The sequence below is a fragment of the Acipenser ruthenus genome, chromosome 22, assembly GCF_902713425.1.
Source record: "Acipenser ruthenus chromosome 22, fAciRut3.2 maternal haplotype, whole genome shotgun sequence".
Lineage (NCBI taxonomy): Eukaryota > Metazoa > Chordata > Actinopteri > Acipenseriformes > Acipenseridae > Acipenser > Acipenser ruthenus.
In genome coordinates, this window is record NC_081210.1 from 733521 (window position 1) to 748365 (window position 14845).

A 14845-nucleotide genomic window follows, 5' to 3' on the forward strand; every position below is an offset into this window, starting at 1 on the left:
GTTTGCCTCGTTATCTGTAACACCTGGCCTCGGCCGCATATTCCTTTAATGCTATTAACTCTTCCTGCAGAGGGAGGTACACACACTGTGCATGCGTTGCATAATACTTTCACATGCACTTCGGAGTTAGTGCAACGATGCTTTTTTCAAGTCCAGAAGAGGGAGCCAGATAGCCAGGTTCGGAATGGTGGAGACACAAGCCGCACTGAGACGGTGGTTTTGAGTGCGAGGCATTCACTGATCAAGACGTGGATCCTCTTGTAAAAAACAGACATGTCTTTTTATACATGCATGTCGTATGCTTGCAGTAAAATGAGTCGGTGCTGTTAACTTCACCACAGTCAGGTGAGCTGGTATTCACTGTGCTCCTCCTTTCTGTCCCCAGAAGCAGTTACAAGCCAGTCGATAGAAGTTGAAGGTTTAATAGTGGAAGAATATTCAGAATTGTGTGTTGCTGCACCATTTAAAAGTCTTGACACTTCTATTCAGAGTGGAAGAAGCAGTGTCTTCAAACCATTGTGATGTCATCGGGGATGGAAGGTCAGACGCATCACTTTCCACTCCTCCGATTCTAAACCCCCCTCTCCCGGATTTTACAAAGGGAGACTATGCGAGTTCTTGTGCTTTCCTAACTCTATGGGGTGGTTCTCAGAATAAGATTGAGGTGTACGTCCAGAATAATAACGAACGATCAAGTTTATAACACTGATAAAAAGGAGAAGATGCAGATATTGTGAAAACTGTCTTGTCATTTATTGTTTTCTCAGATTCCCTCGAATAGATTATATACCCTTCACCAAGAAGTTTATTTTTTTAAATCAACACGAACACACACACACACACACATTTTATATATATATATATAAATTATATTTAAACACAAAAATAAAATACAAATAACACAACAGGACTGGCAACCCTCCCCCTCCCCAGACAATTTCCCATGATGAATACAGTAAAGGGAGATGGGCTGTGACTAAGCACTAAGCCTGTAGTTGTGTATCGCATAGTACAACCTCTTTTAAAATACCACCTCTTGTTTACACAAGACTGAACCCAAGGTGCTTTTGAAAAGGTCTCTCTCAGGTCCCAGTAGTCTAGCGCAAGTCCTACTGAACTGGATATCAAATACCAGGGACAAAAGCAAGACTCCCATTGCACAGCAGCTTGAGCCAATCCAGGTTTTACTTGGAGTTAATTCAGCCCCACCTGAGTTCTCTCTCTAAGGTTTGCTTAGTATGGGCTGAATTTAGCTCAAGGTCAATCCAGGACTAGCACAAACTGCTATGCAGCTGGAGTCCTGTTTCATGCAGACGATTACTTAAACAATGTAAAATCATTTTTAATGAGACCTGAGCACCTATTCAGAATGGATGCTAATTCAAATATTCAATTCAAATATTCCAGTGTCTTTACATTTGAGTGGAGTTTCCTAGACCCCAACACAGGTGCAGGGCTGAAAGAGACACTGCGGAGCAGAAATAACTCGTGTGTGTATTGCTTAGAAGCTGAATCCCACACAGGAGACAGCCAAGTTTTAAAAAGTGCAATTCCTTCCACTACGTCACCCAGCTTCGGATTCTCTTGAGCCGCATGCAGGGGGGGAGGAAGAGGACAGGTGCATTCTTTTAGCCTGCTTGCCTGCACTTCAACACATACCATTGGTTTGACTATATCAGATATGCAGTTTCATATTTACATCTTAGAAAATGTATTTTAAATGGGTTTTTTTTCAGCATTGCAACAGTAAAGATTCTAAGTCATTCGTAACTTCAAAGAGAAACTTAAGTCACATCAAAGCAATGTCAAATTACACAGAGGCTTTAAAGGAAAAAAGACAACTCCAGTTCTCTTATTGCTCGTGCTAAAATGAGGGTTTAAAAGGCCTCCTGAACACAAACACCTTCAGAAGTAACTGCACCATCTCTTCACAAACTGAACTTTGGAGACAGTTCATTTAATGGACCAACCACAGTATGAACTAAGGCTATTGCTATCTAAAAGCTTTGTCAGATCCCTACAGTACAGTACAACAATAAATATACTTATAGTGCAGCAGGAGCATTAGTAGAAACTTCTAAAAAGAAAATAAAAACACAATCATCCAGTTATATTATATTCATTTCTATCTAATATTGCTTATATTAAAAACCAGCCACAGAACCTGAGGAGGCCACACAATTATATCTGCAGGTCTGTGCAATTAAATGAGCTTTTGGCATTAATAATTGTGTGAAGCTATGGACAGCAAAACCAGAAGGTAACGACCTGTCTCGATTGTATATGGAACAGACTCACAGCAGAGTCTGTTTTTAGAAAGGGGGGGGGGGGGGTACAAAAGTGCTTTAAAAGGGGGTTATTCAAGTGTTACGATTCTTGAAGACAATGGTGCAGTTTATATAATCTCCAAGCACCAATTTCAGCTGCGACAGCAACACTGCTGCCTTTTTTCTTTTTTTTCTTTTTTTTTTTTTTAAAACATAAATGCAAGATAATAGAATCTTGTCCAACAACAGCAAGAAAGTATGTTAAGATTTGGAACAAACGTTGCCGGGAGTTATGCGGGCTGCACACCCACGTTATTTAACTACAGTAGCTTCCCTCCTTATAAAAGACACTGCTCTCCTCGCTCTGCCTCTTTCAATACAGACACAGTCTGAAGATACGCCTCTATAATGACCAGCTCTCTATGAATCAGCCCCTTTTAGTGGCTGCAATGGAGGGAATCCGCTGCAGATGCATAAAGTCGAAATGTCTCTTCAGATCCTTGTATACTTAGCAAACAGGTCCAACTGCACTTCATCCATATCTCTCTATATATACACAGCATTGCAAATGGATCCCTGTGCGGCATCTACAGTTAAATCGTATAAAACTGAATGTGTTGCAAGAAGAAATTGCACTTACAGCATCCACAGTAATTTCTCAGGTAGCAATTAGATAAGATACAAACAGACTGGAATGTGTCTAGTAAGAACCAAAGCTTTTACACACTTTAACATCGTTTAAACCAGGGATGCCAGCCAGGTCTTGATCCTGACATTAATGTAGTCGAACCGCTATACCCTTCATCCAAGTCTTCAGGAGTAAAGGATCTATGAATGTCTATAAAACCTGGAAGGGAATCTGAGGACCGGAGCGGCCTGCCACCCCTCCATGAGCCTAGGGGACAGTGTAGAGCTCCTCCCTCTCGTTCTTACAGATCTGATACCCACAGATGGCTTCTTGGGACCAGCCCCACGGCTTCTTGTGCTTCTCCCGGGGAGGCAGCAGGAAGACCACGCTGCTCGCCACCAGTATGTGCCAAGCGCTGTGCGTGTAGAGGTAGTTCTCATCGGTCTGCGCAAAGACGTACAAAGAAATGCCAACGACTGCGCTCACTATCCCAGGGAGCAGGAAGAACACCCAGCGCTTCCACGTTGTGGGGTAGCACTGGCGCCTTTGGACGCCGCGGTAAATCTGAAAAAAAAAAAAAAAAAAGATGAAGACGGGCAAACAGTCAATACACATGCATCTGTGCGTTATGTAACAGTTAGCCAGTGATTTACACACACACAGTGCCTACGTTATGTAACAGTTAGCCAGTGATTTACACACACACAGTGCCTACGTTATGTAACAGTTAGCCAGTTTACTCCTGGACTCAGCACCCTCAATGCTGCAGCTCAGACACAAACAGAAAAAGCAATCCCACTCACCCATGCTGCTATCATAGCAAGACCAGCGCAGAGGCACGGGCCCAGCATGTTCCACATGCCTCGTCGATCAAGTTGCATAGACATGGCAATGACCAGAGTGCCAAGCATGAACAGCATCTAGCAAACAGGAGGAGGAAAGCTGGTTACTGCAGAAACAAACCGATTGCTGCTGGAGCGCACAAAGCAAAACAAGAGTCAGCAACGAGACATGACGACCCTGATATAAATGAGTCCCTTCCACGTTACATGAGTGATATACTGTGTGTTCTTAAAAGAAACATTCAGCGTTGGACTTTTTAGCAAGCTTGAACGCAACTCTTTACTTTGAAAGTTCAAGTATTAAGATGATATTCAGTGTTTGCCATGTGCACCAGTGTTTATTTATTCGATTGTAAATGAATATAGTTCATCTGGACTGAATACTCACATATTTAAAGATATCCTTAACTCTTGCCATGCAGAGGATGGTTACCCAAATAGAAGAGACTGACCCAAGGAAATCGCAGTACTGCAGCGTGTCGTAATCCATTATGCACATTACAGTGACGCCAGGCTGGTCACATGCATGATAAAACTGCAATACAGAGCAAGAACGTCATCCGGGTTATGATCAAGGACTAAGCCTTGCAGATCACCACAGTCACAGATTTGACTGTCCCAGATTTGCAACACTCGCTGTCATAATGATTCAGTTAAAAGCTAGTCTTTATGCAGCTTGTCGTGTCACCCCTCTTTAACCCACTACCTTAGCCTTACCGTTGAGAAGAACATTGTGAAGAGGTACACAGAGGCCTCCACGATGTAGTAGCGGTACACCGCCACCACGATGGGCGGGATGAACATGAGATTACTCAGGGTCAGCAAGAGGGCAGCCAGCATCTGCCGTGCATAGGACTGTGCTTCACTGGCATCAGTGCAGCTCCATCCTCTCTGCCCTGGAGCGAGCAAAACCAAGCGATCAGCATCCCAGCAACAGCAAACGGTGGTTTTTATTATATTCCACGACACTAATCTGTCACTGTGCCTGTTTCGTTCCCCCTCCGCCACACAGCCACTTTCAGATGAATCTAACATGACGTTCAGAACTTGCACAGGTATATTAATAACTTTGTGTTCAAAATGATTCCTCTAACACAATACATTACTAACACAGGGTCTTTAATTAAGCAAGAGCCTGCGCCATCTGGTGATCTGCAGCTTTAGGAGATGTTTTTAGTTTTGCTGGCAGCAGACTGGCTGGGCACTCAGCATTTCTGGCACTAATATAAGAACACGTCAGCTGATTTAACCCTAAATATATCTACAGCAGGAAACTAGAAGAGAAGCTCCTGAACTCACAGTCAAAGCTCCTTAATTCAGACAAAAACAAAACAAAAAACACGTCAAGGGAACAGTAAAAAAAATGAATTAAAAAAAAAACCACAAAGCTACAGCCAAAGTTTTGCATCACCTAGAATTGTAGGATTGAGACAGAATTAAAAAAAAAAACAATAACACAATATGAACATAATTTAGTATATGGAAAACTACAAAGCAGTATGTAATTCAATATGTTAACGTAACATTATTCAGCAGGTTTCATTCGACTTTCTGAAGCAAAATGAGTTCATTCTAGAGAGCGATGCTAAACGTTTGGCGAGAGCTGTAGTCCTTTAGAAGCGGAGAGACTCACCTGCTTTACAAGTGCAGGCAGCGTACAGGTACCCATAGGATCGGAGCAGCCGGCACTCTCCATAGGTGCCACAGTCATTAACACAGGCACTCAGCAAAGAGGAAGCCAGCACCGTCCCAGACACCTTTCCACACTCACTGAGTAAGAACACAACATCACATTTAAAACTCCTGTTAAACTGTATTCTGTGCTTTCATCACTTAGGGCAGCAGTGTGGAGTAGTGGTTAGGGCTCTGGACGCTTTACCGGAGGGTCGTGGGTTCAATCCCAGGTAGGGGACACTGCTGCTGTACCCTTCAGCAAGGTACTTTACCTAGATTGCTCCAGTAAAAACTCAACTGTATAAATGGATAATTGTATGTAAAAATAATGTGATATCTTGTAATAATTGTAAGTCGCCCTGGATAAGGGTGTCTGCTAAGAAATAAATAAATAATAATAATAATAATAATACAAATGTACGTATACGTTTTAGAATTAATAAAAGAAAAAAATGAATCTGCTAGTTACTTTTGTTAAGCATTTAACACTTCGAGCTACTAAACTAAACTTAATTCGATGATGAATGTTTTGACGACTCCTCGTTTCAACCGATATCATATAATCAAGGCTTCTCGTCGAAACGCCTGGCAGTGAATGAAGTTTCTTTGAGTGTTTCTAAATTCCGCACTAACGGGTGTTTAATAGTTACGGGTGAAGCACTGAACAGTGGGTTCTCAAGCTGAGCCGGGTGCAGTTTCAGAGCTGTTCACGCGCACTTTTCATCTCTCATCTGTGTTTCTTACCTGGCATGGGCAGGGCACACTGTGTGCAGGGTGAGGTACCAGAGTGCAGTCTCAGGGAAGGGGATATGAAGTGCAGCTTCTGGAGACGTGCCGTTCATTCGGAGAGAATAACCCTGAGTGAAGGCTAGAGGCAGGAGAGGGCACGGGGTTACGTTATGCATTACCATAGCTTACCCTAGTTAGTCATCTCTCTCTGGGCTTTACAAGGCTTACCTGAGCATCGCCATGCTTTCACTGGGCTTTATTACACTTTGATATGATTATTCTATAGTAAACTTTTATAAGGGGTTAGACCGTTATTCCCAGAACATCACCCTTATAAGTTTAATGTATGTGGATATTAAAACTGTGGTGAATCCTGCAACGTGCAGAAGTTAATTTTATACTTAGAATGGCTCTATTAACTTTGATTACATTCAGGCTCCTGTGACTCTAAGCTAAAGAAGAACGCTCAAGGAAAGGATTAAGAAAAGTAATACAAAATAACAACAACAACAATAATAATAATAATAATAATAATAATAATAATAATAATAATACAAGGTTGCAGCATACCGGTTGTGCAGCTTTGCGATTCATTCAGTGTCAGCACAGGAGACCCGGGACTCACACAGACCACCACAGTGGCATTTACATGTGTAAGAGAAGTCTGAAATGAGAACGAGACCGATAAGGAAACTGCCTTATTTAACATGTAAAAACACTTTACTGATTCACCGTCAGTGTAAAACGCCAATGCACTCAAGCACAGCTTTGTCAATGCAGTATTCGCATGCCAGTCCAACTACTGCATAAGTCAAGATACATGATGTAGGGACGAATGCTGGAGGTTCACCTAACCCCAAACAATTCAATCCGTAGGCGCGTTGACTTAGATCAAGTCTATTTATTTGAAGGTTAACACACAGATGTTACAGAGCGCTCCAGAGACCCACTCAACCTGCACTTTATCAGTACTCGGAAAAATGCGATCTGCCTGAATTCCCTTTTACATCACTATATAGCATTCTCTATTCTAAAAATTGCACCAATAATATTCTAACACACAGCAGTTAATTCAGTCTTGTACCAATCACCTTGCAGCCCACGTCTGTAACTCTTATCTTCTCTTTTCAACCCTATATCAAGAAAAACAACCATATATGGTCATACCACCAAATGGTGTCTACTGAAGCAGTTAAAACTGGTCACGCTATCCTACATTCCATTCCCCACCCATCCTTACACCACCTCACCCCAACTATTATATATGAGGCGCTCAAAACTTAGCCAACTGCATGAGCTCGCATACAACTTAATATATTTATTCCTTCAATGAATATTCACAAAACAAGAGCACAGTTAGCACTCTGAGTCCGCCAGCACGACAGCAAAGCTTCCTGCTGAAGAACGACAAAATGAGGGCCTTTATAAAAAGATTTGAAATGAATGATTTAACAATTTCAACAGTTTGAAGCCTCTACTGCCAAGTGTTGCTTTTGGGAAACACACACAAATTATATATATATATATTGGTGGTGGGGGATTACTGGCTCAGAAACAAAAAAATACCAAGCAGTGTGTTGCCTGAAAAAAGCATTTGTTGTTACAGTGGTAATGTAATATTCCAATCTGCTGCAGTGTTTACATCTTTGAATTTGCACATGCTGCAAAATACGCAATATTAAGAGGCTTTCTGATTCCTTGGTGCAAACAGTGCACCTCCGAGAAAGCTCTGTAAATCTGATCTAACGCACCCAGCTACCCCACCTTCCACTGGCTTTACCTGTTAATCTCAAATCCAGAACCAGCGTCCCTCCACTTACCCTAACCCTGACCCTCCACTTATCTTCCACTGGCTTTACCTGATTTAACCTCAAGTCCAGAACCAGCGTCCCTCCACTGTCTGCTCCGGAATTTAAATTCAAGGAGATCAGAGTGGGATCCTGAGAAGAGATGCTGATGTTTGGCCCGTTGATCAAAGCGAAGCGCACAGACACCACGTCCACGTCTTCTCTAAACACGGGCTGGCTGCGCAGACAGGAGTCCCCAGAGGGGGCGCTATTCAGCAAGCTGTCGGCTTGGGGCTGGACGAGGGCCGTCGCGTTGTCCACCAGCAGCGTGGCGTTGGAAGTGGCATTGCTGAAAAGACCAGTGCCGTTCACACTGCTGAATTTGGATAAGAAATCACTGAACAATCCGCCACTTTTAGGCTTGCATCCAGCTGTCAAGAAAAAATGTATAAACTGAATACAGTTTTTCTTTTGTGTTTCATTGGATGGTCAAATGCATGTTACTATCAGTTTATAGCAATGCATATTCTCCCTAAATAACACAGCTATCATACCTGTTATTTAAATATGTTTAATAAAAACATATGCTCCCTCTTTGTGCTGCTATCTGACTAACATGAAATATTGAAAACATGGCACTTGACTGTTAGCATGGCCTAACTGCAAATTCGTGAAATAAGAAGGGCAGCTTTACCTATGAGAGCAGCTGTGATTATAATGACAGCTTTACCTATGAGAGCAGCTGTGATTAGATACAGCTTTACCTATGAGAGCAGCTGTGATTAGATACAGCTTTACCTGTGAGAGCAGCTGTGATTATAATGACAGCTTTACCTGTGAGAGCAGCTGTGATCTGGAAGGATGTGGACAGGTTGCTGTTGAGGCTCTCCACGGTGATCCGGACCCAGCTCTCCCATGGAGGGGTGTGGAGCCGGGCTGGACACTCAGCTTGCCCGCTGCAGTTCACTGTTTTCGGGGAGGAGCGGGTGAGAGCAGCGGAGCCCAGGGTGAGCACGAGCGGGCAGGAGTCTGCAGTGCTGTTCTCCGTCCTGCACCCACTGAGCCGCAGGCTCAGCTCCGCCGTATACGCAGGGATGAATACTCTGAAACAGGGTTACAGGAGAATGACAAGCTGGACACAGAAATCCAGCACAAAGATCTTATGCCACTCCCATACCTAACAACACAGTAATTAAACACATGCTGCCCTGACATGAGATGGAGAGGAGCCCATCTCTTTCGCATTGTGGTTATGATGCTCGCTTGCGGTGCACAGGGTCGCTGGTTCACTGGATCTGGTCAGATAAGGATCCTCCCTAATCACGTACAATAATAGTCTCAGTTCTTCCCTCCTGTCCTCATGTCCGCTACCTCAGTAAGTGCCACGGCTTTGGTGAGCGCTCCAAGGTAGAAACTTTGCTCTGTTCAAAGTATTGCTTACTTGAGCACAGCGGGCTTGTCGGGGGAGGACACAGTCTGCTGAAGAGGAACACCAGGTTCCAAAACAGGCATGTCAATCACCCGTCTCACAAACATCTGGGGCTGGAAAAAGTAGGAGCATGAAGAGGAAAAGCCCTGCAAGAGCAAGAGAACGGGAAACAGTTACTGGAAAACACGTTCATCAAAAGAGATGCCAGCTTACGCAACGCCAGCCTCTGAAAAAGCATGAAAGGATATTACAGATAAAGCAAAATCCAGCAGGGAATTCATGCATGAGAATCAGATTACTAACAGGCTGTAGTGGACTTACTTTGGGCTCAATTTTGCCGTCATCTTTGGGAAGATGTGCAGCTATGAACCAGTCTCCCACTGCAGGATTGGTGAGGTTGAAGAAGGTCATGTTTGGTCCTGCGGAGCCTAACATCAGGGTGAAGTTGTGTGCCAGAGAGAAGGCTGCATTCTCAGAAAACTGAGTCTCTAGAGGGTTAATGACTGGAGGGGCACCGGCCCGAATGTGGCTGCAAATTTAAAAAAAAAAAACTTTTTAACTTTGCAAAATACAAACACAATCCTTTTCTAAAAGGATTACAAATCTGTTAGAAAGTTAGTAGAGTAAGACTGAATTATTTTAGAAGAACAATTTCAAACATGTATGAAACAACTTGAACATAACATAAAAATCCACTATTCTCCCACAACCTTCACACTGGGATACTGGGATTCCCAGTTCTGACTCTCAATACGCTGGGAATAATTAATGCCCCTAACTGGAAAGGAACTAGGGAATGTAATGGAACTTGTACTTTAAGTGAGGACAGGCAAGAGAGAGCTAGGGAGGGGGTGACTGTACCTACATACTGACTCAAGAGATGTGTGTCTCGATTTCTAAGCATCACAGGGTAGTTGGTGGCTGCCAGGTAATAAATGGAATAAAAACATTTCTTCTTGCTATGAAAACGAATAATCGACATCGAATAATTAGCCCGTCAGGAGAGCTGCTTCCTCCAGAGGGATATCTATTTTGTCAGAACAGAATGGAGTCCTAAGAGAATGAAAATGGATTCGGAGGTTTGATGCAATGCATGAGACCTACACTGTTACTGTGGTGTTTGCGCAGGTTGCTCCTGCACCCCGGCTGCCAGTAAACAGCCATCGGACGAAGACGGTGTCCTGCGGGACTTTGAAGAGGAGGAGTCGCACGTTCCCATACCAGCTGTACCTGGAGAGCTTCTGAGGAACCTTGGAGTAGAACTCCGAGACATAGGTCAAGTCTGAGACAAACAACACAAGAGACAGGTCACCCGGGATACTAAAAGGAAACCTCAATTCACACTCAACAGTGAAATATTAAAACAAATTTGAAGTCGGTGACACACGTTTTTACTACGTAGAAGTCATTTACAGTTTCTTCAGCAACTGAGAAAGACTTCTGGTCGAAACGTTTGTACTGTAAGGATTCGTTTTGATTTCATACAAGACAATCCCTTTACCGACAACGTACAACTTAAAACAGAAAACTACAATAAAGTTCCACAATTTTTACTGCTGCACTAGTCCATTAAGTTTAAATACGGTCTACTTACCGTCTGCGGTGGCGCAGCAGCTGGTGAGAAAAACAGCGATAAGGAGACACACGGGACCCCGTTTCTTCATCGCTTTTTATCGTTAGTTTCCGGCTTTAAAAACAATAGCATCTTGATCCATTTGGATTTATTTGTTTAAACATGTTGTCATCGCCATTCACTGCTGTTATGAGCTCGACCTCTCGCTTTGTGTTTGACTTCCTGGATCCGAAACACGTGGTAGAAACGTCATGTTGACGTTGCAGGTCTGAATAAGTGTCTGCGTAGACCGCATAATGAAGCTCAGCACAGATAGATATAGGTGCATAGCTGATACTAACCTCACAGGCTAAACGACTTTTAAATAACAAGTACCCGCGTCAAAGAAGTAGTTTTGAGAGTTATTGCAATTATCAGGTCATTCTAAATTACAAACACAATATGCAATACAACCAAAAAGTATTGCAATTATTATTATTATTATTTAGTGAATATGGCATCTTCCAAAAATAATTAACAGATTATTATAAATACAACCTTCCAAATCGCCGCCCGGACTCATTCCTTCATTCTATTCAAATCATGTGACCTGTGTGTGGGTCTGCCACACCGTACTGGCAGAGTTGAGTGTCACACTTAAAATACAAAACCTCATCTCACCCTCTGTGGTAAAACTGCACGTTTAAATACCAACCCTGCATACCGAGTTGAGCTTTTGGTGCGTTGCCATGCCAGTAATACCCATGTTATCCACCAGAGGGAGCCTGAGTTCCATCTCCAGTACAGCATGCATTGAACACGTGCCTGGCCTTCTGTTCCCCTGTGCCTGACTCTGTTCACCGCTGTCTGGGGACTTGACAGAGTGTGTATAACTTTAAGTGCTCTGATGTGTCTATTTTTGTGACTGCCCCGTTGTATTTTTTTATGAGGGTTTGCATTTCTCAATGCTTTTATAATCTCTCCTTCTGTTTGTCGAATGATACCACCTCACATGAAATATTTATTTAAGTGCAATCTGTCAGACCGTAATGTAAATTCACACAAAAACACACCTACCCACACAGTGCGAGAAGGCAAGGGAGCGGGTCTTCGTATCTCTGTGCAAGCAACCCTTTCCTCGTTAGTTTTCTGTTCCAGGAACCCCGTGGAAGTTGGGAAGTCTAAATAGTTTGAAGTCAGACCATCTTAGACAGAGAGGAGAGAGAAAACCTGGATCTCTACTACAGCCAGTAGCACATCCCTCAGCATTCATGCTGGCCTTTGTGGAGTGTTGCATTAGCTTTACATTTATGCATTGCCTATATATTTTATTTTAAGAGGCACTTTGGTTAACACCCAGCGACTAACGCATTATACAAATACATATATATTCCAGAATATTCTGTAGCGGTGTCTACAGTTCATGTGCCTGAAGAAGACATTGTGTATCGCACAGCTCAGGAGTTACACGGCAGCTAACTGAACGCAGGACCGCTTCGCGCGGCCGTGTCCAGCCCTGCCTGGCGGTGCTGTGTTTAACTTCTCATAGTTTACACGAGGTCTGTTGACAAGACAAACAGCAGAGGTTCAGTTTGCCTGCGGGGCTGCTTGTGTGCGCCTGTGCTTGTGTGCCTAACGACTCGTGTAATTTACTGTACCTGCACTTGAGTGCTGCCATATTGCAGCTATTGGTTTTCATCTGCTCCAATCAACACTGAAGTGTTTGTCCCAGGTCTCAATGATATTTAGTGGTGAACAGCCTTAAAGTGGAAGGGGGGTAAAAACCGAGGTTGCAGAGAAGGGGGAGCAGGCAGAATGTGAGGTAGTGATAAGGCAGGGAGATGGGGCAGGGTGCTTTTATTAGAATGAAGGGGTAGGAGCTCATTCAGGGCAGCATATGGTAGGACATATGCTCTGTCTTACAGTGTTGGGTCATTAATGGCTTTATTATTGCAAGGTTGGCTAATAATCACCCAATTAGACAGAGATTCATACTCCCTTGTGCAAGATGATGTTTTTGCATTCAGTCACAATTGCTTTTATAAAAACACATTTTTTGATATTCAAGGTAAACAATAACACCGCCTAAATACATTTCAAATATACTTCTGATACTGCAGCATTTCAAATACAGTACCTTTGCTGTGCCTGTAAAATTAAAGCGAATTTCTGCAAGATACTGTGTCCTCTAACTCCTGAGTTATTTAAAGACTTTTTTTTAAAAATTCTATTTCGATTAATGAAGTCCCATAGACTTTAAGAAAAGTCTAGAAAAGTGTCCTGTTCTAGAACCTCTCGAAGTGTAGAACTGATGATGCATCGATGATTCTAGTCCAGTGCAGCACTGCTGTTCCACACACGGCCCTCGAGCAGGGTTGTACCCTGCCTCTCTGTGCCTTAACCTGCTTCAGTGTGCTTTAATGTGCACCATGCAATGGGTGACCGCGCTTTGCATTGCTTGAAGCACTGCAGTTTTGTTACGAGGGCGATTCTTTATGAATGTGTTAAAGCTTAAAGACCTGGAAAGGGGAAGAGACTGCACATGCTGTAATCCTAGCATTTCATTAGGAGACTGAACATGCTAGTCTACTATCTATTAGTCTCATTTTGCAGTTCAGATTAAGAGAGCAGTTCAATCAAGCTTTAGCTGGGAAGAAGTATTTAATGTTGAGCACAATTTAAAAACCTCTTTTTCCTGCTTGTAGTTTTCTAAAATGCTTTCTCCCTATATAAAGAGTAAGTGGACTAATGGCTCTAGTGCTTAAGAGTTAACACTGAAGATATTCCACCAAGGTGAGGTCAGCTTGCATGATTGTAACTAATTTGTATTGGTTTGGGTCTTCTTAGGTTCTATATAGAGTACCAGTACATGTGTAAGTACCCCTATAAAAATTTGCACAATAGTTTTGCAGCCCCCCCCCCCCATGCTTTTCTCGTGGTTATACTGGGCATTTATCAGAGTTTACCCTGGTTTGCCATGTTTTTTAAATATGCTTTGCCATACCATTCTGGGCTTTACAACACTAACCATACTAGGGTCACTAGGCTGTATTGCACTATGCTATGCTTTTACTGTGAGGGAACTTTCATACAGACAACAGAAGGATCTTGATTTTGTTCCTAGTTTGCGTTGTTACAGATGAGAGACGCAGCCCCGTTGTGATTGAAGGAGCTGTCGGCTTGCTCTGTGTCATAGGCTTCTGTAGCACATGAATCTGACAGGTTACACAAGCCTTCAGCTTCATTAATCAGCAATGCAGCACACTTTGATCAGCAGTCACCCGTTCAGCTTTATTACAACTTTGTCATTTTGTTTCTTAAGTGAATATAAACAGCACTGTGTACAGAATGCACACATTACCATCCCTGTTTATTTTACTTTAACCTGTAATCTTTATCAAAACAAAACAAAAAAAGCACTTTTTCTTTCTTTGCCTACAAGCAGGTCTTTTTATTTTTATTTTTTTATGACTTTCATTAATTCAGTAAGTGGTGGAAAGATCTAATCATATACTCCTGTGCTCATTATTGGCAAGAGTCCCTCTTTAAAAACATGGGTTCTGTGATAAGCACGCTATGCTTTTAAAAAGGGGCCTACTCCAGGAGTCAAAATGGCATGTAATTTAATTTGACGCCTATCTGGTCCTATCCTATCCTAGTGATAAGGCATCGCCAGCAGGGGACCGGTTGGCATCTGGGCAGCAGGTTTAATAGCATGGTTTACAGGAACAGCACTTTAAAATCCCCTAGCGCTCAGACCATTAAGGTGAAATCTATCTTATGCCCCCTTGTTCCCTCTCTCCAGGGTTCCCTGGTTGCTGGGTGCTAAAACAAAACAATGCTGTGTTTGCCCAGTCTACTGTTACAATACTGCATTCAAATATTTGTCAGAGAGGCAGCCCCGCACTCTGCTATAAATACAGGCACAGGTGAGAGG

The 14845-nt window shown here is 42.8% G+C and overlaps 1 protein-coding gene across 1 annotated transcript; it reads right to left on the reverse strand.

The window, feature by feature from the left end:
* Positions 1–731: 731 nt before the first annotated feature.
* Positions 732–11550, reverse strand: LOC117973771 (post-GPI attachment to proteins factor 6-like). The gene is made up of 13 exons (XM_034927010.2): positions 10951–11550; positions 10461–10638; positions 9678–9885; positions 9369–9502; positions 8762–9030; positions 8000–8358; positions 6711–6804; positions 6156–6279; positions 5371–5507; positions 4455–4633; positions 4126–4272; positions 3699–3815; positions 732–3459 (listed from the first exon to the last, which is right to left on the reverse strand). The coding sequence occupies exons 1-13, from the start codon at positions 11018–11020 to the stop codon at positions 3163–3165; spliced, it is 2313 nt and encodes a 770-aa protein (XP_034782901.1). The 5' UTR covers positions 11021–11550; the 3' UTR covers positions 732–3162.
* Positions 11551–14845: the final 3295 nt, after the last annotated feature.